Source organism: Mastigoproctus giganteus, chromosome 6, assembly GCF_048544385.1.
Source record: "Mastigoproctus giganteus isolate SK-2022 chromosome 6, ASM4854438v1, whole genome shotgun sequence".
In the NCBI taxonomy this organism is placed as follows: Eukaryota; Metazoa; Arthropoda; class Arachnida; order Uropygi; family Thelyphonidae; genus Mastigoproctus; species Mastigoproctus giganteus.
The window spans coordinates 61,759,496-61,787,297 of record NC_143580.1 but is presented as its reverse complement, the minus strand read 5'-3'; the positions used below and the strand labels follow the sequence as shown (position 1 = coordinate 61,787,297).

Sequence of the window (27,802 nt, the reverse complement as noted above, 5' to 3'; positions counted from 1 at the left end):
TACTCTTGCAGACCGTCTGCACTGCTCAGAAAACTTCATATTTGCCTGCACAGTTACCCCCAGGTCCTTTTCGTTCTCTACCACTGTCAGTGTAGTACCACAGAGCTGATACGTCACTCTGGGGTTGCTGCTTCCCATATGTATTACTTTACATTTGTCAATGTTAAACTTCATTTGCCATCTCTCAGCCCATCTGCTCAACTTTTCTAGATCCTGTTGCAGCAGTGTACTGTCATTAGTGTCCTTAACAACCCTGCCAACCTTCGTATCGTCTGCAAACTTGGACATAAAGCTTGATATACCATCATCAATATCAGTTATAAATACAGAAAACAACAATGGACCCAATACTGAACCCTGAGGGACTCCACTAATAACATTAGTCCACGATGAGCAGTGTCCACTGATTACCACTCTATCTTCTCCCACTCAACCATCCCTTTATCCATAGCAGCAATTTGCCTCCATTGCCACACTGCTCCAATTTGTGCTGCAGTCTTCCATGTGCAACAGTATCAAAAGCCTTTCTAAGATCCAAATATATGATATCAAAGTTATTCCCTGCATCCAGTTCCTTTGTGACCACATCGTAGTATCCAATCAAATTGGTCAGGCGAGGCTTTCCCTTAACAAAACCATGCTGTGTCTGAGCTATAACAAGTCTTGTCTAGATGATCCTGCAGTGCTTCTTTAACCAGTGCCTCCATTAATTTTCCTGGAACAGAAGTCAAACTAACAGGTCTATAATTACTTGTGTTGCCCTTTGATCCTCCTTTGTGAATTGGGGTCACATTTGCACATCTCCAGTCTATGGGTACCTCTCCTGAGTCCAAAGAAGCTCTCATAATTATGGCTAAGGGTTTGCTTACTTCCTTTGCTGCCTCCTTTAATATAACTGGAAAGATCCCGTCCACTCCGGGTGCCTTTTTTATGTTTATCTTCAACAATTTCTCCTCCACTTTCCTCTCAGTTATTACAAAATCATCCAGCTCACTGCCAGAGTTTAACTCACCTCTGGCATTCCCCTCCCTGAATAACTCCTCATGGGTGAATGTAGATGCAAAATACTCATTTAGTTTGTTAGCCACCTGAGCAGGATCATCAATAGTTGAACTATCAATATCCAGTGGACCAATCTGATTCATCCCTTTCCTTCTAGAGTTTGCGTAGGTAAAGAACTGTGTTGTTTTTCTTTGTATCCTTTGCCAGGGATTTCTCATAATCTGCCTTTGCCTGCCTAATCTCCTTTGTGACTTGGTTATAGACCTGCTTATATCTATCATAGGCTTCCATGCCACCCATTAATTTATATGTATCCCATGCATTTTTCTTCTCTGCCATATGTCTCATTAGTTCATCTGACATCCATTTAGGCCTAAACCTTGAACAAAAACCCTAAACCTTGTTCGTAGACATGTTCCGAAGGAAAGGTTTTTTCTAACTGATTTTACTTTAAAATGACATTAAAGTGATCTGCATACAAACAATCAACATTTCCAAAATTCTTAGAAGCCCCAAAATAAATTTATGGTTTAGTGAATACAAGACAATCTGTAAATAGGGTGATACGACCATAGAAATTACAAGCAAAATGCCAATGCACTATTGTATAGCCCCCGTCCCCGAAAGGACAAGGTAGGTCATAAACCGGCCTCTAATCTGATGCGGGTGGTCATAAAAACTAAGCCCCCCTTTCATTTTTGTGTATTCTAAGAATTGGGTTTTTTCGACCACCTGAGCAATTAAGAATGACCAACACAATGTTTGCGTAGTTACCAAAATTTGTATGGTATATCCTTGTAGTACACTCATTATAGCAATGAGTGATTGTATCGGAATACATGTAAATTAAAATCATTATGACTTTTTGCTCATTACAGCTGTGATCTTGTTATTTCCGTGCTCATTATAACCAAGTTCGACTGTATGTTTTTTTTTTCTCATTGAAGCAGTAAGAGGAATAAGAGCATTACTTTTCATAATAGTTGGATTTTGAACAGAATTTACATGTGGTTGAAAATTAGCATGGTTCATAAGATTTGTACATTTCTTCAGTGTTTATGGAGAAAGAAACAGAAAATACAAATGGGATTTAAAACTTTGAGTTAAAACATAGCTAGTTCTAACACTACTACTAGAGAGAGAGAGAGAAAGAGAGAGAGAGATAAAACTGATAAGATTGATGAATAAAAGAACTAAAATAAATAACAAGAAGCTTTCAAGGTGGAGTGCCCCTTTATGTTGATAAAGTTGCAAGGTTAAAAATTACAAAGAAATAGCTGACAGATTGATTGAAAATTAGAAAAAATATCAATTAAGCTCCATATTTGATCTCTTACCTGGATATTTTTAGACCAAATCTGTATGGTGGCAGTGAAGAGCATGGGGAGAGGTCACACCATACAGTCAATGGAAAAGACATACTAAGAAAGGTGGGATTAAGCTGTGATGGGTGACTATCTGGTTCTTGTTTCTGAATGATCACTGACTATAAAAGATGAACTTTCAGATGTGCATTTTTAGGGAAATATTTTTGATTCTGGTTTGCCCAGAAGTTAAACATTGTTAATAAATATGAGAAGGTGCTCTATTTGCTCCCCAATGGTGTCTTCTCTGTAGGAAACATTAAACTAAAGATTAAACATTACAACTAATACTTGATACTAGCATATCCTTCATATGCTAGTATCAGGCATATCCTTCCTGTGGTATAAGCATTGTAATTGTTAATATTTAGTTGATTACACCACATATGTCTTAATATTTATAAACTTCTAAAATTTATCAACTTTAAACTAGTTGTGATGGAAAGTATTGGGACTATACAGTAGTCCTTGGCATTTTCTTGCTACTTTCACATCTTAGGATCTCTTAAGGAATGGTTAAAATCATATAGTGATGTGAAGGAGATGGCCACTGAGTTCTTTTAGTACCAACCATCATCATTCTGTAATAGTGTCCAACTTTGTACTGAAAAGTTCAGGAATGTATGTTAATGGAGATTAAAGCATATTAGTAACTAATTATTAATAAGAGTAGTTAATTTAAGTAATAAATAATAATAAATATTTTATGGCTTTCACTTTTCATATGAAAAACCTGAACCTTCCTGAATGTGACCTTTATAGATATTTTTTTGTTCTGTATTCTATGGCATGAATAAACTGATTATATTGATTAAAATATACAATAATGCAGGTGTCTGTTTCTGTTTTAAATTTTTAGCTCCTGAAGGGGCACCATTAGACGTTCGTGTTGAGCCAATAAGTTCAACAGCTTTTAGGGTTACGTGGAAGGTAAGAATTGTATTTTAGCTTACTGAAATTGTGATGAAGTGTGCATGTCATTCTGGTTGTTGAGACACATTATCATATCATCAGCACATAAGATTTAGCATTATCATTAGCAGTGGCAAATGATGCAAGAAAGCAAGCTTATACAGCATCAGCCACAAAAAAAAAAATAAAATAAAATAAACCCCCCATTTCACCTATTCATTCCCTCCAATAGTTAGTCCACTTCTTCCTTGAATTTATTAACCTATCAACTTCTTCAACAACACATGGAAGTTTGTCCAGCAATCAATCACTTGCAGACTAAAGGCAAACTTCCCCACATCTGTTCTGCAACTGTTTTTCCTCAATTTGAATTTATGCCCCCTTCTGTGTAGTCTGAGCAAGAGGAAGAATCCCATCAGCATTGAGCTTGCTCGATCCATTCAGAGCCTTAATTCAGATCACCTCATATGTGCCTAGTCTCCAGACACTGCAATTTGCATAACTGAAGCCTTTCTTGGTAAGAGCAACCCTTTGTTTCCCTCACATTGTCCTTCTCTGTACTCGTTCCAGCGTATCCTTCAAGAAGTGAGGCCTCCAGACCTGTAATGTGCTTTAATGTGTTTTAAAAGCAGTGGCCTTACCATTGCCTTTTACTATGGGATAATCATCTCATTATCCCTGCTAGCAAAATTCCTGTATATCATTGACAAAACCCCATGAGCTGCCTTGGCAGCCAGCCTGTCTGAATTGCTCAGATAACTTCATATCTGACTGCACAATCACCCCCAAGTCTTTTTCATTTTCCATTATCCTGAGTGTAGTACCACATAGTTAGAATGTTACTCTGAGGTTACTGCTTACCCATATGCAGTACTTTGCATTTATCAGTGTTAAACTTCAGTTGCCATTTCTTAGCCTATCTATCTAATTTTTTTATAGACCTATTGCAGTAGCAATAGGATCTATTGCTATAGCAATAGACCCAATGACATATTGCAATATGTAATTAACCACGCTGCTAAACTTTGTATCATCTGCAAACTTGGATATTAAGCCTGATATGCCTTCATCAATATCATTGATAAATAAAGAGTACATGATTCTAACAAACTTGCTGATGTTACAGACAATTTTAAAAATTTAAATATCTGTTAAAGTGATGTTAATTTCAGTGTTAGTGCTCCTTCAGTATAGTTTTCATTTTTTATCTGTATCATTGATTGTTAGAATAAAGGAAGTTTGGCCATTGAAGAATCAGATAACAAATATTCACAGATTATTTTATGTACTTTCTCACATAAAATATTTGGATGTGCTTGTTTGAGGATAAAAATATTAAAAAAAACAATGTTAAAATAATGGATAATATTGTGTTCAGTTTTCTTTATTTTTTTTTAAAAAAGTAAGAGGTGTTCAAAAAAGAATGATAATAATGTTTTAATTACTTACCTAAATATATATTCAAATTTGGATTGTTCTTTCTCAAAACAGTTACTTTTTAATGCAGTGTGCCTGTCCCAACACTGGAATAGCCACTTGCTTCTGAAGGACACCAGCATGTTAGAGAGGCAACAAGAGAAAGCATTACTCTTGATATGATTTTCAGCAGTGATTCTTCATGCTTTAAGAATCTGCAGATAAAAGAGCCACTGTGTGGCAGTGAACACAGTATACTGAAACGGGATATACTCAAAGATATTGTGCAGTCAAATATGAAGTTTGCTGAATTGTACAGATGGGCTGCCAGGGCAGGTCATGGAGTCTTGTCAATGATATATATAGCAATTTTCCTAGCAGGGACAGCGAGGTGATTATCCCACAATACAAGACAATGGTCAGGCCACACTTAGAGTACTGTGTACAGGTCTGGAGGCCTCATTTTAGGAATGATGTAGAGTTGCTAGAACGAGTATAAATAAGGGCAACAAGATTTGTGAGGGGAATGAAGGGATGCTTTTACCAAGAAAGGCTTAAGTTCTGCAAATTGCAGTGCCTGGAGAGTAGGCACCTGCGAGGTCCTCAGATTGAGGTGTATAAGGCCTTGAATAGGTTGAGCAAGCTGAATGCTGATGGGATTCTTCCTCTTGCTCAGATTACTGAGGGGGGGCACAGTTTCAAATTGAGGAAAGACAGGTGTAGAATAGATGTGCAGAAATTTGCCTTTAACCAGCGGGTAGTTAGAATTAACATTAGCAGAGACATACGATGCAAGAAAGCAAGCTTATGCAGCATCAGCCAAAAAAAAAAAAAAAAAAACCACTCCCATTTCACTCCTCCATTTGTTCCAAATACCTGTTCAGCTCAGCCTTAAATTTATTTAGGCTATCAACTTCCACAACAAAAGGTGGAAGTCTGTTCCACCAATCAACTACCCGATGGCTAAAGGCAAACCTGCACATCTATCCTACAACTGTCTTTCTTCAATTTGAATTTATGCCCCCTCGGGTGCGGAATCTGAGCAAGAGAAAGAATCCCATCAGCATTGTGCTTGCTCAAACCATTCAAAGCCTTATACACCTCAGTCAGATCACTTTGCAGGTGCCTAGTCTCCAGACACTATAATCTGCAAAACTTAAGCCTTCTTTCGTAAGAGCAACCCTTCGTTCCATTCACTAATCTTGTTGCCCTTCTCTGTACTTGTTCCAGAGAAGGAACAAGTACAGAGAAGTATATGATATCAAAATGAGGCCTCTAGACCTGTATGCAGTACTCAAGGTGTGGCCTGACCATTGCTTTATACAAGGGGATAATCACCTCCTTATCCCTGCTAGAAAAATTCCTGTATGTCATTGACAAGACACCATGAGCTACTCTTGCAGACCGTCTGCATTTCTCAGAAAACTTCATATCTGCCTGCACAATTACCCCCTAGTCCTTTTCATTCTCTACCACTGTCAGTATAATACCACAGAGTTGATACGTCACTCTGGGGTTGCTGCTTTCCATATGTAGTACTTTAAATTTGTCAATGTTAAACTTTATTTGCCACCTCTCAGCCCATCTGCTCAACTTTTCTAGATCCTGTTGCAGCAGTGTACTGTCATTAGTGTCTTTAACAACCTTTGTATCATCTGCAAACTTGAACATTAAACCTGATATACCATCATGAATATCATTTATAAATACAGAAAACAGCAATTGACCCAACACTAAACCCTGAGGGACTCCACTAATAACATTAGTCCACGAAGAGCAGTGTCCATTGATTACCAGTTTCTGTCTATACCTTTATCCATAGCAGCAATTTGCCTCTAATGCCACACTGTTCCAATTTGTGCAGCAGTCTTCCATGTGAAACAGTATCAAAAGCCTTTCTAAGATCCAAATATATGATATCAAAGTTATTCCCAGCATCCAGTTCCTTTGTGACCACATCATAGTATCCAATCAAATTGGTCAGACAAGAGTTCCCCTTAACAAAGCCATGCTGTGTCCGAGCTATAACTGACGTCTTGTCTAGATGATCCTGCATTGCTTTTTTAACCAGTGCCTCCATTAATTTCCCTGGTACAGAAGTTAAACTAACAGGTCTATAATTACTTGTGTCGCCCTTTGATCCTCCTTTGTGAATTGGGGTCACATTTACACATCTCCAGTACATGGGTACCTCCCCTGAGTCCAAGGAAGTTCTCAATTTGAATTTATGCCTGAGAGGGCATAATTCAAATTGAGGAAAGACGGTTGTAGGATAGATGTATGGAAGTTTTCCTTTAGCCATCGGGTGGTTGATTGGTGGAACAAACTTCCATCTGTTGTTATAGAAGTTGATAGCTTAAATAGATTCAAGGCAGAACTTGACAAACATTTGGAGCGAGTGGATGGGTGAAATAAGGTTTTTTTTTTTTTTTTGGCTGATGCTATATAAGCTTGCTTTCTTGCATCATGTGCCTATGCTAATGTTAATCTTGGTACTGTATACAGGCCTGGAGACCTAACTTTAGGAAAAAATGGGTGCAGAGAAAGCTCTTGGAGTGGGTGCAGAGAAAATAAACAAGATTAGCAAGGGGAACAACAGGGTGCTCTTACTAGGAAAGGCTTCAGTTCTGCAAATTTCAGTATTCAGATCTGATTGAGGTGTTTAAGACTTTGAATGGATTGAGTAAGCTCAAATGCTGATGGCATCCTTCTTGCTCAGACTACACATGTGAAGGAGCATAAATTCAAATCAGTCTTGCATAATTTGATATTACTAATACCAATACTATATTAAATATACCACTTACCTTGTATTCCCTTATTTCTGGCCCCGAGTGCCAAGCGTTTCTAGTGATCAGGCGATATCTCTGCGATTATAAAGCGATTTCTAAAGTGATAGTGATACACATTTATAGAGTTTAAAGAAAATTCTCTATTGTACATATATATATATATATATATAGTTGCTGAAAAGTATCAGCACAAAGAATCCTAAGAAAGGAAAGACACCTTTCTTTTATTTATTTTCTAGTTCTACTAACTACTAATCAACTTCTGCTTGGTCACTAGGTGGCACCGCTCCTGCCTCCCCGTGGCGGGGCCGGAAACCTGGGAGGAAAAGCTCTCACTCCCAGGGCTAAAAGGAGCAAACATGAATGATCCAAATACCACAACCACAGATCCCAAAGATCCGACTCCTTTGAGTCGGAAAAATGACGAGACAAAGATAACGAGAAAAGATAACGAGACAAATGTTACCAAAAGACAAAAAAAGGACATAACATCGCTTCATGCACCTACCTTTCTAGTCCTTCATTCAACATCAGAACAGCCATTGGGAAAACTGTCGCCATTTGTAATCCAAAAATGTCTAGAAAGTGTAGCTGGAACACCAAAAAATGTCAAGAGACTGAAATCAGGCGACATTTTAGTCGAGACAGCCAATGCCAAACATGCAGAAAGACTGCTTCAGATGAGAACTTTTGGAGGGATCCCAGTAGCAGTCTCTCCCCATAACAGCCTGAATACATCAAAAGGAGTAATTTCTGAATGGGACCTTATTAGTGTCTCAGAAGAAGAAATTAAAAATGAGCTAGAAGATCAAGGTGTCATTGCTGTGAGAAGGATTAATGTTACTAGAGATGGTATACTTACTCCAACTAGAAATTTGATACTGACCTTTAACACTCCCAAACCACCTACATCGGTAAAGGCCGGATATCTAAATTGTAACATCAGACCATACATTCCGAATCCTCTCCGCTGCTTTAAATGCCAAAAGTATGGTCATTCACAAATGGCATGCCGTGGAATTCCTATCTGTTCCAACTGTGGATCTCAAGATCATACCAATCAGAACTGTCCAGCCGAGCAACCAAAGTGTCCAAATTGTAAGGGGGATCATTCCGCCTATTCTAAGAACTGCGAATTCTGGAAAAGAGAAAAGCAGATTCAACGATATAAAGTAGAACACTCCGTCACATACCAAGAAGCTAAGAGAACTGTACTCCCGACTATTTTAAACAGACCTTCCTATGCACAGGTCATAAAGAATCGGCGTACAATAGAGACGCAAACAGATTTCACGATTCCCCCAAAGAAGTCTATTTCGGACTGGGCACGAGGTCTACTTATCACATCCCAGCCAAAACAAAAAGAGAAAGTCACAAACACACCACTATCTGTACCTCCAAATGCAAAACACTCAGAAACAAAAGCCACAGAAAAACGTAATGTCATAAGCCAGAAGCCAACAGAACAAATGGATACAGAATTGACCAATCAAGCAGAGGAATCAGTACTAGAGATTTTTGCGGAAGAAGAGATGGATACCGGCAAACCATATTTCCCAAAGGAAAAACATAAACTTGAAAAGCTTAAAGCAACAGCTAAGAAACAGTCTGACACTTTCTCGAAAACCAAATAATGGGGATTATAATCCAATGGAACTGCAGAGGTTTCTGCACTAATATACATGATATATATGATCTGATTGCACAGCATACCCCGCTGTGTCTTTGCCTGCAAGAAACATATCTCAGACCTCAAGACTCTCCCACAGTAAAGAACTATATCACATACCGTAAAGACAGAGTAACAGGCGGCACGACCCATGGTGGTGTGGCAATTTTGTTAAATTCACACATTCCTTCCCAAGTTCTTCCACTAAACACAACCCTTGAGGCGGTTGCAGTACGCATAGCCATTAAATCTCTCATAACCATTATAACAATTTACGTTCCCCCAAACCAAGAATTACAACAACAAGACTTAGAAGATATATTAACTCAGTTACCTCCACCCTTCTGTATACTGGGAGACCTCAATGGACACAGTCCTATATGGGGAAACACAGCCGTAGACCGGAGAGGAAAACAGATCGAAAAATGGATAGAACAGAATGACTTAACTCTGTTGAATGATGGCACACATACATACACGCATCTTCCATCGGGAAACAGCACAGCTATTGACCTATCGTTATGCTCTCCAACATTATTTCCAATACTTGATTGGTCTGTACACAGAGATCCTCTCAGCAGCGATCACTATCCAATAATCATTTCCATGATATCAGGAACCACATGTCAGTCATGTAGAAATCCCAAATGGAAAGTAAATGAAGCGGATTGGGAAAAGTATAAATCCATTGTAAAATTAGATGCAGATATTATCAAACAAAAACCGTTAGATGCAGCAGTACAATATGTAACAAATAAACTAATCCAAGCTGCTGAGCAGACTATTCCAAAAACATCACCACACCTTCCAAGACATCCAAAACCATGGTGGAATGAAGAATGCTCACACGCTAAAAGAGAGAGAAATAAAACCTGGAATAATTTCCGAAGATGTCCCACTACAGAGAACCTAGTATTATTCAAAAAGGCACGAGCGCGAGCCAGGTATGTTAGAAGAGCCAGTAGCAAAGCATCCTGGATAAAATTTGCATCCACTTTAACAAGTTCCACACCATCTCAAACTGTCTGGAATAAAATCAGAAAAATGAATGGCAGATACCAGATTAATCCACCTCCAATCCTAAACTGGAATGGACAAATCACCGCACAGCCTTCAGAAATAGCCAATGCACTGGGTGAAACCTTTGCCAAAACATCAGCAACCACATCATATACTCCTAATTTTCAAATATACAAGGCAAGAATAGAAAAACACAAACTGAATTTTTCCACAAGAAATGACGAACAGTACAACCTTCCGTTAACTTTCCATGAATTAAAAACAGCTCTGTCGCAGACAAAGCAAAGCGCTGTAGGACCAGACCAAATTCACTACATGATGATAAAGGAACTTGACCGCCAATCCCAAATGGCATTACTTGAACTGTTCAACAAAATCTTTCTAGAAAACCAGTTTCCAGATAGTTGGCATCATGCAATAATTCTGGCCTTCCCAAAACCGGGAAAGGATCTTTCCAATCCACGCAACTACCGTCCAATTGCTTTAACAAGTTGCCTAGGCAAAGTTATGGAAAAAATCATCAACGCTCGTTTAATGTGGTATTTGAACAGTAATAATCTTCTCGACCCGGCACAGCATGGTTTCAGGAAAAATCGCTCAACACTAGACCTACTTATAAAATTAGAAAACAGTATACAGAATGCCTTCATCTGAAAGGAACATCACGTCATGATCTGCTTTGATATAGAAAAAGCTTACGATACGGCATGGCGTTATGGAATCCTTCAAAACCTATACCTGCTTGGTTTACGTGGACATCTTCCTAAATATATCCAAAATTTCTTGCAACACAGGACATTCCAAGTTAGGCTGCAGACAATCCTTTCAAAGGTTTTCATCCAAGAAGAAGGAGTGCCTCAGGGGTCTGTGCTTAGCACTACCCTGTTCGCTATTAAAATAAATACAATAACCGAGCACATTCCAAGAATCGTTGACGCAGCTTTATACGTTGACGATTTCAGCATTTCCTATCACTCTCAGAATATGCGAAGTATAGAACGGCAGCTACAAGGAACAATAAACAAAATAAGCAAATGGGCTCAAATAAATGGCTTCCGGATTTCCACACAAAAAACTGCGTGTATACACTTCTGTAGAAAACGAAACCTCCACCCTGATCCCGAATTGAAACTTGACGGACATATTATCCCAGTAGTACCAAGCATAAGATTCTTAGGACTTCTTTTGGATAAGAAACTAACATTCCTTGATCACATTAAACAACTCAGGCTTTCTTGCTTAAAGAAATTAAACATTCTCAAAGTTCTTTCCACAACAACTTGGGGAGCAGATCGATATACACTTCTCAAACTTTATCGATCTATAGTTCGTGCCAAACTAGATTATGGAGCAGCTGTTTACGACTCGGCTAAACCAAGTGCTTTGAGATGGTTAGACCCCATACACCACAGTGCACTCCGTATAGCACTCGGCGCTTTTCGAACTTCACCTATACAAAGCCTTTATGCAGAAGCCCATGAACCTTCGTTACAGCTTAGACGACAGAACTTGTTATTGCACTATGCCGTCAAGATAAAATCTATCAGTGATCATCCAAATAGAGACTTTCTGTTTTCATATAACTGGGAAAACATATACCAAGCCCATCCACGGATGAATCGACCTGCCAACATCCGTCTGAAAGATTTACTACTAAGCCGAGAGCTTGATTATGACAACATAGCTACTGCAATTGCACAGACCGTTCCACCATGGTGCATAGTTCAACCCATATATGATATGTATTTTCAAACCTGGGGGAAAAACACTCTATCCAGAAAAAACTACCAGCAGTTATATGCAGCATACAAAGAACAATATCCACATCACACTTTCATATATACAGATGGGTCTAAATCAGAGACTTGTGTAGGAGCTGCAATTCATTTTGAGGATCGTACCTTCATCCAACAACTCCCAAAAGAATGCAGTATTTTTACTGCTGAATTACAAGCCATTTCAATGGCTATAAACCACATCAAACATAAACAGATAGCAAACAGCATTATTTTCATGGACTCGCTTAGCTCTGTTACTGCTTTGCAGAACGCAAATGCCAAAGGACATCCAATCCTACAACATATCCAATTTTCAGTATCAAAGGTATTACAAAGAAATCACAATATCAGAATCTGCTGGATCCCAGGCCACACAGGAATAACTGGAAACGAAAGAGCAGACAAAGCAGCAAAAGAAGCTTCCACATCTGATTATGCCTTTCATACAATGCCATATACAGATTACAAGTCCTTGATCCACCAAAGCAGTATAAAACAATGGCAAAAACACTGGCTAGATCAGACTAACAACAAACTTCGCCTAATAAAAGAAACACTTCGACCATGGTCTACTAGCTTCCGATCGAATAGACAGGAAGAAGTGATCCTCGCTCGATTGCGAATCTAGCATACACATATGACTCACTGTTACCTACTCAGAGGTGAAGAACCCCCTCAATGCCAAAACTGTCAAGTTCCGCTGACTATACATCACTTCATGGTGAACTGTCCAAAATTTCATAGAGAACGTCAAAGAGCCTTTCAATCAATAATGAATAAACAAAACAATCTAATGCTTAAAACAATTTTAGATGACCGGCCAAATATAACCGAAGTTTTCTCCTTCCTTAAGTTAACTGGATACTTTCAAAACATATAAAATTAATAGTACACCTTTTATAGAGAAACTACACAAATATATATAGCAAAGTCTTGGTTCTTTTTTTTATGGAAACCCCAAACACGAAAGGTATCAAAACCTATAATACTTAGTACCGTGCATGGGTTGAAAGAGAAGTATGGGGGGGGATGCCGGAAGCTTTGCTCTAGAGACTAAACATGGGTTTCACCACTTCAAGCCTCCAATAAGCAAAGTGGTGGTATTGCACCGGTCGATGAGAGTCATCTACCACTACAAGTAAAGTGAAAAAATGCTGATATACAAAACTCTCCTACCTAGGCTAGGCGCATTATAGCCTAAGCTGCTCTTGCGCCAATAGCTTTCAAATACCAACAACAACAACAACCCTTATTTCTTCCATAAGAACTTCATCAGCGGTTCCATATTCCATTGTTTACCTAATCACAATAAAGAGGAACAGAGGGTGAAGTGAGTAATTACAGACGCCTAAGCTTGACTTCTGTTCCAGGGAAAATGATAGAATCACTGGTTTTAAAGAAGTAATGCAGCAGCATCTAGATAGGAATGCAGTTATACACTGTCACAGCATGGATATGTTAAAGAGTGATCTTGTCTGATCAGTTTGATTGGTTTCTATGATACAGTAATGAACTGAATGCAAAAAATTATTTTGACATCATATACTTAGATTTCAGAAATGCTTTTAATACTGTTTCACATAAAAGACTGCTGTACAGATTGGAGTAGTGTGACATTAGGGGCAATTTATTCCTATGTATAAAGGGATGGTTGAGTGGGGAAGACAGAGCATGGATCAGTGGATACTGCTCTTCTTAGATTAATGTTATTAGTGGATTTTCCCAGGGTTCAGTCCTGAGCTCATTTTTGTTTTCAATGTTTATTAATGATATTGATGATGGCATATTATGTCTAAGTTTTCAGATGTCTAAGTTTTCAGATGATACAAAAGGTTGGTAGGGTATTTAATGACAGTAATCAGGGTATATCATGTTCATAATCAGGGTGGTTATAATCAGTAGCATACCCTGATTATAACCACCCTGTAGAAAAATTAAGCAGATGGGTTGGGAAGTGGCAACTGAAGTTCAACATTGACAAATGCATGGTAATACATATGGGTAGCAGTAATCCCAGAATAATATATCTGTGTGTTTGTTCTTTACTATCTCAAGATAGTGGAGAACAAACCTAACCTGTGGATAATTATGCAGTGAGATATGAAGTTGTCTGAACAGTGCAGATGGGCTGCTAAGACAGCACCTATGGTTTTATTAGTGATATATTGAAATTCTGCAGCAGGGATGAGGAGGTGATTATATTGTTGTATAAGGCAACGGTTGGGCCACATTTTGAGTTCTTCAAACATGTCTGGTAGCTTCATTTTAGGAAGGATATGGATTTGTTGCTACAGGTGTAGAGAGGAGCACCCTTTGTTCCATTCACTAATCTTGTTGTTCTTCTCTGTACTCGCTCCAGCAGCTCTACATTCTTCTTGAATTGAGGCCCCCAGACCTGTATACAGTACTCAAGGTGTGGCCTGACCATTGCCTTATACAAGGGAATAATCACCTCCTTATCCCTGCTAGAAAAATTCCTGTATATCATTGACAAGACACCATGAGCTACTCTTGCAGCCCGTCTGCACTGCTCAGAAAACTTCATATCTGCCTGCACAATTACCCCCAGGTCCTTTTCATTCTCTACCACTGTCAGTGTAGTACCACAGAGTTGATACGTTGCTCTGGGGTTACTGTTTCCCCATATGTAGTACTTTACATTTGTCAATGTTAAACTTCATTTGCACCTCTCATCTGCTCAGCCCATCTGCTCAACCTTTCCAGATCCTGTTGCAGCAGCATAGCATCAGTAGTGTCCTTAACAACCCTGCCAACCTTTGTATCGTCTGCAAACTTGGACATGAAGCTTGATATACCATCATCAATATCATTTATGAATACAGAAAACAACAATGGACCCAATACTGAACCCTGAGGGACTCCACGATGAACAGTGTCCATTGATTACCACTCTCTGTCTTCTCCCCCTCAACCATCCCTTTAACCATAGCATCAATTTGCCTCCAATGCCACACTGCTCCAATTTGTGCAGCAGTCTTCCATGTGCAATAGTATCATAAGGGGTGTTGAGTAAGTTATCTACCTTGACTAATAATATACTTGATATATAAAATTCTGTATCATGTTCTCATAAATGTCTGTCTTATTTGCACAGGACCAAATGAATACAATGAAGTATGGAAAACTAGAAGAGATTTACAGTAGCCAACTCAAAGGAAAACATGGATGTCATGAAATTGGTGCATCGGGCCACATCATATTTTTGCCAAAAGAAGGGGATAGACCAAAAGTTCTTCATGAAAGCTGTATATAGTGATGAATACCAGAATGCATCATCTTCTGAATACCATATAATTTTGTTCTAAGCAGTTTAAATGGGATTGAAAAGCCATACAAAATGTACTCCATATGACCATGGGAAGTAGCAACTCCAGAAGTGTGCCATAAATTAAAGAGGTGGTTATGCAGGATAGGTGTATTAAAGTGCATGTTTGTTATGGGATGTAATATTCTTGAGGGGTTAGTACCGATCATCTTCCACAAATACCTGGCCATGCCCAAGATAATTTCTTCCTGGATGCCAAGAATACTGATACTGTGCAGGGCTAAAAGTTTTGACGAAAATTTACACATGCATGATGTTGATCCTCAAGGATTTCTTTCAAGAATTGTAACTGGTGACGAAACATGGATTTATCACTGGGCTCTGTAAACAAAATTGGAGTCCATACAAAGGAAAAACTCTCCACTGGGCATGCTTATACTGGAAACAAGCACTGAACATGCTTATACTGTTATTCTCAAAAATTTATTTTAGTGATCATAAAAGGAAAAGAAGAGGAAATTTGCACAAGGTGTCTTGCTTGTTCATGATCCTGTACAGAGGTCCCATAAAGCAATTCTGTTCTAAGAGATTGTGTATTCTAGGAGTTAAATCACCTATTATACAATCTAGACATGGCTCTAGTGATTATGTCCTCTTCAGAAATCTGAAGAAACACCTGTATGGACATCAATTTTCAGGTAATGAGCTCAAGAAAGCTGTAAATGGCTTTTTCAGGGACCAGCAGCACAAAGATTTTTTTTCAGGTATTTCCTCTTTTCTTTCTAAATGGAGGACATGTATTAACCCCTTCCCGGAACATTTTTTCCTGAAAATGTACCAAAATGGATCAACTTTTTTTTATTTTACAGATTAAAAGTATGCATCATGTGAATACTCATTGTATAGTTTTTTGTGTTTTTTATAATTTTTTTAGTAAAAAATACATGAGTGTAATTAACTGATTTGGGCTATCCAAAGTTATCTTGTGTATGCCAAAAAGTGTGCAAATTATACAGATTTTTTTAATAAATTAGTGCTTGAGCTAAAAGAAAGGAACAGAAAAACACTCTTCACTACTCATTATATAAATAAATTTAAAAAATCAAGTGGAACACACAAACAGTAACCTCCCGCCACAAGTGATAATCATGAACTAACTACATTCTGGCACATGGCCGCCGCAAGTGGATAGGCGAGGTAAGCATCACTAACAGGCTGCAGTTCAAGAGGGCACCGAAATATTTTTCGATATTGTTTTCTAATTGTTAACACTTATTCAGTATGTAGGACGGCAAATTTTATTTTGCTTACTGGTGGCACATAGGAATACGTGCTACTGTTCTGATGTTGCTGTGCAATAAGTAAATATAAGTAAAATGAAAGCCAGTCATCTGCTGCCAGGCGTAAGAAAATCCTGGGATTTATCTGGCTAATGCAAAATTAGCCAGATAAATGCTCGAGAAAATACATTTCAATTGAAAATTTGGAGGTATTATTGTTTGCTTTGGGTATTATTGTATCCCAAGATATTTCATGTAGTTCCAAATAACTTTTAAAACTAAAAACGAGATATCTCTGGATAATCCATGAAGGGGTTAAAAGGTTCAAGAAGATGTATATTGAGAAAAAAATAATAATATTTATTACCAAGGCAGATAACTTTTTAAGTTCACCTCATATATTTTTAATAGTTCTAAGTACATTTATTTAAAAATTGTATTAAAGGTATTACTGACTATTTAAAATAATGTATAATAAATTTTATAGCCACCACAGCGACATCATTGGAATGGTGTGTTAAGAGGATACATTGTTGGGCACAAACCTGCTAGATCATCAGGCTCCTATAGTTACCAAACTGTTGAAACAGGAGATCGTCGTGGTGGCTCTTTAGTAATTCAAGGATTACAGAAGGCTACTGCATATAGTGTAGTAGTGAAAGCATTTAATTCTCCTGGTTCAGGTCCTCTCTCTCATGAAGTTGAAGTAAAAACATTGGAAGAGGGTAAGTTAAAGTTATGTACACTAGTGAAATGGCTCAGTTTTTTTATTTTAAGTTATTTTTCTCAGTTTGATTTCTTGCACTTCAGAAGAAACAATAAATTGTGAAAGTGCTGTTAATCTTTCCTGACTCATGGTCCTAACAGAAGCCACAGAGCATTACACCCACCTCCCCTTCAGCACAGAGAGGCAACCAGAGAAAGTAATACTCTTGATCTGGTTATCAGCAGTGATCATTCATGTATTAGGAATTTGCAGATAAAAGAACCACTAGGTGGCAGTGATCACAGTGTACTGACGTGGGATTTACTTAAAGATTTAATTACCATCAGGGGTAAAGGAAAGGGTTTTTGCTTCTGTAAAGGTGAGTACAGTGGTCTCGGACAGTTTTTAAATTCTGTACAGTGGGATCAACTGACGATGTTACCAACAGTAAATTCTAAGTGGGAAGCATTCAAGGAATTAATCGTGGATGCTACTAAAAGTTTCATACCTATTAAGAAATATTGTTCAAGGTTTAGGCCTAAATGGTTGTCAAATGAACTAATGAGACTCGTAACAGAGAAGAAAAATGCATGGGATGCATATAAATTATCAAGCGACTCAGAAGCCTATGGCAGATATAAGTTAATCTGTAATCAGGTCACAAAGGAGGTTCGGCAGGCGAAGGTAGATTACGAGAAATCCTTGGCAAAAGATGCTAAGAAAAACAGCAAGGATTTCTTTACTTATATAAACTCTAAAAGGAAGGGGATGAATCTGATTGGTCCACTTGACATCGATGGTTCGACTGTCGATGATCCTGCTCAGATAGCAAACAAACTGAATGAGTATTTTGCATCTACACATGAGGAATTGTTAAGGTTTGAAAATGGCAGAAGGTTATCAAATTGTAGCAGGATACTTAATGATTTTGTAATAACTGAGAGCAAAGTGGAAGAGAAACTGTTGAAGTTAAACATAAGAAAAGCACCTGGGGTGGATGGGATCTATCCAGTTATATTAAAGGAGGCGGCAAAGCAACTAAGCAAACCCTTAGCCATAATTATGAGAGCATCCTTGGACTCAGGGGAGGTTCCCATGGACTGGAGATGTGCAAATGTATCCCCAATTCACAAAGGGGGATCGAAGGGTGACAGGAGTAATTACAGACCAGTTAGTTTAACTTCTGTTCCAGGTAAAATAATGGAGTCGCTGGTTAAAGATGCATTGCAGGATCATCTAGACAAGACTGCAGCAATAATTCAGACACAGCATGGGTTTGTTAAGGGAAAGTCTTGTCTGACAAATTTGATAGGATATTATGATGTGGTTACAAAGGAACTGGATGCAAAAAATAATTTTGATATTATATATTTAGATTTCAGGAAAGCTTTTGACACTGTTGCGCATGGAAGACTATTGTACAAATTGGAGCAGAATGGTATTAAGGGTAAGTTGCTACAATGGATAAAAGGATGGTTAAGTGCAAGAAGACAGAGGATGGTAATCAATGGGTGCTGCTCTTCTTGGACTAATGTTATTAGTGGAGTCCCACAGGGTTCGGTGTTGGGTCCACTGTTGTTTTGTATATTTATCAATGATATTGATGAAGGTATATCAGGCTTAATGTCGAAGTTTGCAGATGATACAAAGGTTGGCAGGGTTGTTAATGACAGTAATGGCAGTGTGCTACTGCAACAGGATCTAGATAATTTGGGCAGATGGGCTAAGAAGTGGCAACTGAAGTTTAACCTTGACAAATGCAAAGTACTGCATATGGGTAGAAGTAACCCCAGAGAAACGTACCAACTGTGTGGTACTACACTTAAGGTGGTAGAAAATGAAAAAGACCTGGGAGTAATTGTGCAGGCAGATATGAAGTTTTCTGAGCAATGCAGACAGACTGCCAGGGCAGGTCATGGGGTTTTGTCAATGATATATAGGAATTTTGCTAGCAGGGAAAAGGAGGTGATTATCCCTCTGTATAAGGCAATGGTCAGGCCATGCCTTGAGTACTGCGTACAGGTCTGGAGGCCTCATTTTAGGAAGGATGTAGATTTACTTGAGCGTGTACAGAGAAGGGCAACAAGATTGGTGAGGGGAATGAAGGGATCCTCTTATCAAGAGAGGCTTAAGTTCTGCAAATTGCAGTGGCTGGAGACTAGGCACCTGCGCGGTGATCTGATTGAGGTGTATAAGGCCTTGAATGGGTTCAGCACGCTGAATTCTGATGGGATCCTTCCACTTGTTCAGATTACGAACCTAAGGGGGCATAAATTCAAATTACGAAAGGACAGATGTAGAATAGATGTGCGGAAATTTGTATTTAGCCAGCGGGTGGTTAATTGCTGGAACAAACTTCCATCTGTCGTTGTGGAAGTTGATAGGTTGAATAAATTTAAGGAGGAACTGGACAGGCATTTGGAATGGTGTGATTTTTTTTTTTTTTTTTGGCTGATGCTGCATAAGCTCATACAGTTGCTTTCTTGCATCACATGCCACTACTACTACTACTACTACTACTACTACTAATACAGAGAAATAAACCAATAACAAAATCCAGGCATTCAGTCAAATCTGTCATATAATAAATGTCTGACAGCTGCAGAAATGTGGGTGGGATTTTTAATACTGAGAAAATCACTAGTGCTTAATATCTTGGTGCATCTCAAAATCTATTTTCAGATAGCTATGGATCCCCATAAGAGAAGCATTCACGCTGGTCATCATCCATGACAAAAAAAGAAAAAAATACAAACAGCAAAACATTTAACAGCTGAAATAAATTTAGAGAAAAAAATTTAGTTTTATAACTCAGGCATGTGAGTTATAAAATATTAACTCACATGCATATTAGCAAAAGATCAAGGCATTTTGTAACAAACAGTGTTCCATTTGTTATGTACACTACTGAGGATTTTTCTATCTCTTGTATAATGGCATTTTACAAACTAAAAACAGAAAAGTTTTGAAATCGCTAAACATGGGTAGTCAAATACGTAGCGAACAGACAAGGGAGGAAGTGTGGTAACAGTAAATATGATGGAATATGACCAGGAAATGAAAGAACATCTTCAGGTATAGTATGCATTAGCACTCAAGGATGCTAATGTGTTATATGCTACTACTTTAGATGCTAATGTATTATATAAATTACAACAACAGTAGCATCTTGAAGATTGAGATATTTATACTCTTTCACTTTAACCCAGCAAAAAAGAGAACAACAAAGGACTCTTGTGAAGTGTTAAGAGGATATTGCACACAAGACTCAACCTAAATTAAAATACTGATGTTTTTGAATTACTTAGTAAATTTTGTCATGGGTTCAAGTTTGGGTTTTACAAGAATGTAATTACAAAGTTATATATTGTAATTAATTTCTTATATTAAACATGTTTTACAAATAGTTGATATAAATTTTGATAATACAGTATTTTTATTTTTATTATCAACTTTTAACTGTTATTAGGAATATGTAAAAAAAATGCTTTAAAGATGTATGACTATCTAGGAGAATATATTATTGAACAGATGAATTCCCAATATATTACCTATTTATTGAGAATTTCTGCTTGGAATAACAATTGCATTGGTAATTAGTTCAATTGAACTTAAAATTGTGCTGCATTGAACATAGCTTGCAATAAGCTAATAGGCACTGTATCAAAGATGCTCTAGACACCATTTCTCTCTGTAACGTTCAATGAGACATTGTTCACAAAACCTCAGAAGAGAAGGTCTAATGGGGATTAAGCATCTCAGCAGCCATGGATTTGGACCAGCATTGCCAATTCATTTGCCAAGGTAATGTTCATCAAGGAAATGATGCACATCCAGGAGAAAACACATGGAGTGCTATCTTGAACAGTGTGAGTATTCATATTTGTCTCAAATTACAGTATAAGCAAGTTTTGCAACATGCTTGTGTAATGACCCCTGCTTTCCATGACTTACTTTTGCAAAGTCATCCATACACCTTTCTTCTGCTTTTGGTTGTAAACAGCTCCAGCAAGCTGCAGTAGTATGATCTTGCATGCTCATACTACTGCAGCTTGCTTGTATTTTCACTACCCCATAAGCATGTTTGGTAACCTTTCTGTTCATGTGAAACAACAGAGAAAACAAAAACTGTTTTTTTCTACAAAGTCTCATTCTATATGTTCAAGAAATTCTCTTCACCTTGTTATTACCATTCAATGCCTGCACAAGTCTCAACTTGTATAGCTCGAAACATGGTCTCTTGCATAGAATCTTTTGAGCTGCTGCTTGTAATTCATTATTTGCACAGTGTTCTTTTTTTTTATCCATATAAACCTCATTTTTCAGAAAAAGAGGTGGTCCATACATACAGAGCATTCTCTGAGGATAGCTCAGTGTATATTTTGTATGGAATTTGTGCTAAATAGCTGTCACTGATTGTATGTAGAACCAAAGCATGCATGCACTGTACCATTCCTAGCCCAGTTAAATCTGTCATGTTGATTACTAAACCAACATGCTACCAAGGTAAACATGGAAAAAAAAAAAAACAAAACATGGCAACTACAAGAAAAGAAGCATATGTGGCTTATGCAAGTGTAGGTTTTACATTCGTGGGTTTAATAAAACTTAGCAATGTGTTTTATGTTATTAACCAAGACTAAAACATGCAAACTAAAATAAGCGACCTGCATAACTGACAAATCATTAGCCTTGGAAAGGAATGCAAAAGTTGTTCTTTTCCATTTTGCATTAGTAATATTTTATTGTCTATATAAGGTCCAAATGTTCTATTGCATCATAATTAGATCAAACTAGTCTCATTTTATGTTTTTTAAGTACATGTCTTGCTAAAATAATGGTCTGCAATATATACGAGTTGTTTAGTGAAAATTTTTTTTTTTCAGATCCACCCTCACCTCCAGTTGTCGGTGTTTCTGATGTAAGCTCATCAAGTGTGGGAATCCACTGGAATAGTGGCATTGATAAGCCTGCTGCAGTTGTTCGTAAGTAGGAATTCAATTTTTTTTTTTTTTTTTTTCATTTATTAGAGTAATGCAGTGCTTCTACTGTTCTGATTTTTTTTCCTGTATTTTCTGTATTCTTGAAACGTGTCCTGTTTCCCCTATATCTGAAACATGTCCGATATTTCCTATATAATATTGGTGTATAGATACACCATAGACAACTCTTAAGAAATTACGAAGTAGTTGTTGTAGGCATCATTTGCTCTGTTTCTCATATTGTGCTCTGCCTTCACGACAAGTTGCCATGATATTGCACTACCTTGAATAAGTAACGCTTCACTAATAGAGAAGACTATTGTTACTTATTAGTGAAGCGTTACTTATTCAAGGTAGTGCAATATCATGGCAACTCGTCGTGAAGGCAGAGCACAATATGAGAAACAGAGCAAATGATGCCTACAACAACTACTTCGTAGTTTCTAAAGAGTTGTCTATGGTGTATCTATACACCGATATTATATAGATAATAAATTCTTAACATATTATGCCTTGTGCATTTAGTTATTTTTAGATATTTCCTATATACTTGAAAAATGTCCGATATTTCCTGTATATAATATACTGTTTCTTATTTTTTTAAAATAATTTTTGTCCTGCATTTTTCTGTATCTTTGGATACTGCACCCTATTTTTCCATACATCTCGGCCTAGTTATAAATGTTTATGGAACTAGTGGCAGAGGAAAGAAAGTACTTTTGAACTATTCACAAACATGTAATTTTAAACATCATAGCATTGCCAGAATATTGTGTCATCTGCTACTGTTCATAAAAATAATTGCAAAGTTAGTGACAGAGAACCTGACAGGTTCTCCTGCACATTTGCACTGTTAAAACTGTAAAAATAACTTTAGTAACTATTGTAGTAAAAGTTTACTATATTTAGGAGGGTAGAAAAAATATTTAATCATTGATTAGCTGATAATATAGGATCATTATTTCAGATAGGCACCTATTAGGTACCTTATCACTGCTGCCAGTTAAATTCACTATGTTCACTATTAATTTGAATAGTTTATCAATAACAAAGTTTTTTCATAAAGTGTACTAGTTGAATATCTATGATACTCAGTGATATAAAATTTTACTCAGCAAATTATTATTATTATTATTATTAGCTGTATGGTGCAAGGAAGCCCGAGGCTTATGCTGCACCAGCCAAAAAAAAAAAAAAAAAAATTCCCTGAGTTACCCTGAGAGAGAGAGAGAGAGAGAGAGAGAGAGAGAGAGAGAGAGATGTAGAAGGGAATCACCAAGAGAGAGAAGAATGATGATATCCAGCTCAGGACCCTGGGTGTGCCAAGCCCATACTCACCAGATGTGAGCCCCTGGGGACTGGTAGATATCAAATGAAATTAAGCTTTTCATTTGATATCTACCAGTCCCCTTGATCATAAATGCCTTGACCACCTAATACAAAAATAAAAAATAGAGAAGAACTGTAGCTTACATACCCAGTAATCCCTGTCTGCGATTTCACACATTCAGTAAGCAAGTAAATTTTAATTATGAAAGATTAATTTTAGCATTGTGTTCAGTACTGCTTCAATTACTGAAATCTGGTGAGAGAATAAATAAAATGAAATATAAATAATCATATCTCTCTGAATGCTGTTAGCCAATTAACATTTTATTTTACAATGTAAATGTCTGTTATTTTTTATTTGTGTATTTTATTCATTGCCAATGTTAATAAAACCATTTTTTGATATTTGCATGTATATATGTACACTTTGCAATTTCTAATATTTTTCATAGCATTTTTGTCTTTAAAATGGTACAGTATTCTTATTTAAGTTTTACTACTTGTTTTCACTGCACTCCTCCATGTTCACATGTAATCTTATAAATAATATTTTTCCTATTTATTGGTTTGATGTTTTCCTTGAAACAGTTCTCTTTGCTATTGATGGGTGAATTCAATACATTCAGCATTGAATTTTTTACATGACTTTTATTTCTTCTATACCCATAATTTAGTGAACCAACAAGTTTGTAACAATTAGCCTTTTATTATTTTAAGGTAGCAGATTATCTTAAGGTTAGCTTTCCTCACAACCTACTAGAAGGGTCCAGGCCATGCCGTGAAGTTAACATCACGGCATGGCCTATAAATAATATTGATGATGGTATATCAAGCTTAATGTCCAAGTTTGCAGATGATACAAAGGTTGGCAGGGTTGTTAAGGACACTACTGATGCTATGCTGCTGCAACAGGATCTGGAAAGGTTGAGCAGATGGGCTGAGAGGTGGCAAATGAAGTTTAACATTGACAAATGTAAAGTACTACATATGGGAAACAGCAACCCCAGAGCAATGTATCAACTCTGTGGTACTACACTGACAGTGGTAGAGAATGAAAAGGACCTGGGGGTAATTGTGCAGGCAGATATGAAGTTCTCTGAGCAGTGCAGATGGGCTGCAAGAGTAGCTCATGGTGTCTTATCAATGATATACAGGAATTTTTCTAGCAGGGATAAGGAGGTGATTATTCCCTTGTATAAGGCAATGGTCAGGCCACACCTTGAGTACTGTATACAGGTCTGGAGGCCTCATTTCAAGAAGGATGTAGAGCTGCTGGAACGAGTACAGAGAAGGGCAACAAGATCAGTGAATGGACCAAAGGGTTGCTCTTACGAAGAAAGGCTTAAGTTTTGCAAATTACAGTGTCTGGAGACTAGGCACCGGCGAGGTGATCTGATAGAGGTATATAAAGCCTTCAATGGTTTGAGCATGCTCAATGCTGATGGGATTCTGCCTCTTGCTCAGAATAATAACCTGAGAGGGCATAAATTCAAATTGAGGAAAGACAGATGTAGGATAGATGTGCGGAAATTTGCCTTTAGCCAGCGGGTAGTTGGTTGGTGGAACAGACTTCCATCCCATGTCGTGGAAGTTGATAGCCTAAATAAATTTAAGGCTCAGCTGGACAGGTATTTCTAACGAATGGAGGGGTGAAGTGGAAGTTTTTTTTTTTTTTTTTTTGGCTGATGCTGCATAAGCTTGCTTTCTTGCATCATATGCCTCTACTAATGCTAATCACTGCTTCTGATGTCATTGCAAAAGACTAATATAACCAGTGTAGGCAGATGAACCATAATTCTCAATCATTTAAACTTTCAATTAGTTTTAGGCAGTAATCCATTTTAATTTAAAAGAGTATGTATTCCAATGTATTCCCACATCAATGCCAGAGCTTACACTTGGTCATCACGCAACACAGCAGCAACCCCCAAGGCAGAATGCGCTGGTCCCACAGGAACTAGTAGTTGTTGGTGACTATCAGGGAAATGGGGAACATGCTTTGTAAAAAGGATAGGTGGAACAGGACCAGGTGCAAAGGTTGATGACGTTGTAGAGCAGATATCATCTTTTAAGGGTACAAAAGGTGATATAGTTGTACACATTGGCACTAATGATATTAAGAGTAGGAGACCGGCGGATTACTTAACAAGTACATGTCACTGTTGAATAAAAGCCGTGAATTAGGGTTGAATTTGAAAGTGTCTGCAATTCTGCCCAGACACGATAGAAGGGAGTATATGATGAGAGTCTTGTCGATCAATTCAGCCCTGGAAAGATTGTGCAAGGCTCAAGGGATAGAATTTTTTTCAGCCTGGTCTGTACTTGTTAACAGGAGAGACTGCTTCTACAGGGATGGGATACACTTAAATAGAAAGGGTGCAAGAATATTTGCTGATGCTATTGAGGCAGTGTTAGGTGGGTTGGAAAACTGCTAGCTTGGGGGGATACAAGGAGTAATAGATTAACAGTAGCCACTGGCAGAGGTGAAAGTGATTCTTGCACTGCTTCTATTGGAATGAGCAGCAGCCTGGAAAACAAGATGCAGGATATTTCAGAGACTGCCGGGAGTCATTGCAGTACAGTAATACCCCGACTTACGCGAACTCGGAGTTACGCGGTTCTTGATTTTTTTCGTTTGGCAACACTGCCACCCACTATCTTCAAGGTCGTTTTTCATATGTTAATGATATACGGTGCGACGGTGGAGAGTGAGAGCGAAAGATGAACAAAATTCAACTTTGCTGCGCATGAGCTGCACACAATATACAAGAATTTTTATTCCAACTGTCATATTTATATGTGTGTGTTCGAATTCGTGCTCAACTTTTGTCAGAAATTACATCGTTTTCACGAGAGAAATGGATCGCGTTGGTCGAGCCGTATACAGTCAGTCCTCGTATAACACGTGTTTACACTACATGAATTCGATCATACACTATTTATAAATACGGTAACGATATCTTATAATATAACACAAACCGAATTGGCTTATGCACAATTCGCCTTTGTGTTTACAAGAAATGGCAGTCGAACACAGAATCACCCCAACCGAACGCAACACGATAGAAATGAAGAGAAGATTCTGATAATGTATTTATGTTTTTTATATCAGTGAAGGGGAAACACATTTCACCATAATAACGTAAAAACCAACACAATTCCAGCTATCGGTATAATCGCAAATGCAATTAGATCGAGTTTACTACCAGTTTATAACAGATTCCACTAGCAGAAACGCAACTGGATTTTTATTATTTTATGGTAGTAACACCTAGAAATGTGAGGTGTTAATAGTGTATCTCTGCCTTTATGGTGTTGTTTATTCAGTTGCTACATGTGCACAACTTTGTTTATGCGTATCAAGCGTGCCTCCTCGTTTTGTAATTGTGCTTTGTTCCCTAAAATGAGTAAAATACTTAAAAGGTGTGAAAAGGAAGCGTACTGGTGAAGACACTGCAGATTCAGAGAGAAAAAGAAAAGCAATTATCGATAAACAGAGGCGGACTGGGTAAAAAATTCTTACGTGGGAAAATTTATAGTGGCCTCATACTATGGTTTATGGCTAAAATCACACCAGCCCACTGGGGTTTCCCCGGTAAGGCTTATGGCCAGTCCGCCTCTGTCGATAGAGAAAAAATATGAAATTGTGAAATGCTTTGAGCGAAATGAAAGACCATGTGATATTGCACATGCTACAGGCCTAAATGAGGCAACGGCGAAAAGCACATGACAATTGCAAACTTGACAGAAGGTCTCAGCTCAATTGAAAAGGGCTTAAAAATTTTAGAAAACATAGACTCCAACGAAGAACGCGTTATAGCTACAAAGCACGGAATAAAAAAATGATTAGCTTGCTACGAAGAAATTCTGCGTGAAAAAAAGAAGGCGCTGTGTCGTCAGATGAATTTGTTAGATTTTATGAAGCCATTGACATCGAAATAACATTTTTACGTAAGTCATTTATTTTTTTGATACATATTTTATATTAATATGTATAAAGAACTGCAATTTTATTAATATTTTTCTTCTAAACTAGTGTTTTTGTTAGTCCTTGGTCCCAATTAAACAAAATTTATATGTATTTATATGCAAAGTTGTACCCCGACTTATGCGAATTCGACTTAAGCGATTTTCGTCAGACCCACCTATCGCGTAACTTCGGGGTATTACTGTACAAGTAAACACATGGGTTGTGTTAGGGTAGCCAAGAATAGTAACAGGCGCATGTATACTTGTGTGTACACCAATGCTGGGAGTTTGGTAAAT

At 37.7% G+C, this 27,802-nt stretch overlaps 1 protein-coding gene across 4 annotated transcripts in view; it reads left to right on the top strand.

The window, feature by feature from the left end:
* LOC150084345 (cell adhesion molecule Dscam1-like) overlaps positions 1 to 27,802 on the top strand; it is a 229,453-nt gene that overhangs the window by 165,080 nt on the left and 36,571 nt on the right. For all 4 annotated transcript variants that reach the window (XM_090375981.1, XM_090375980.1, XM_090375984.1 and 1 more), the window contains 3 exons: positions 3,226 to 3,296; positions 17,007 to 17,244; positions 22,112 to 22,210. In XM_090375981.1, the coding sequence (XP_090232107.1) occupies positions 3,226 to 3,296; positions 17,007 to 17,244; positions 22,112 to 22,210 (408 nt within the window). The remainder of the gene's footprint in view (positions 1 to 3,225; positions 3,297 to 17,006; positions 17,245 to 22,111; positions 22,211 to 27,802) is intronic.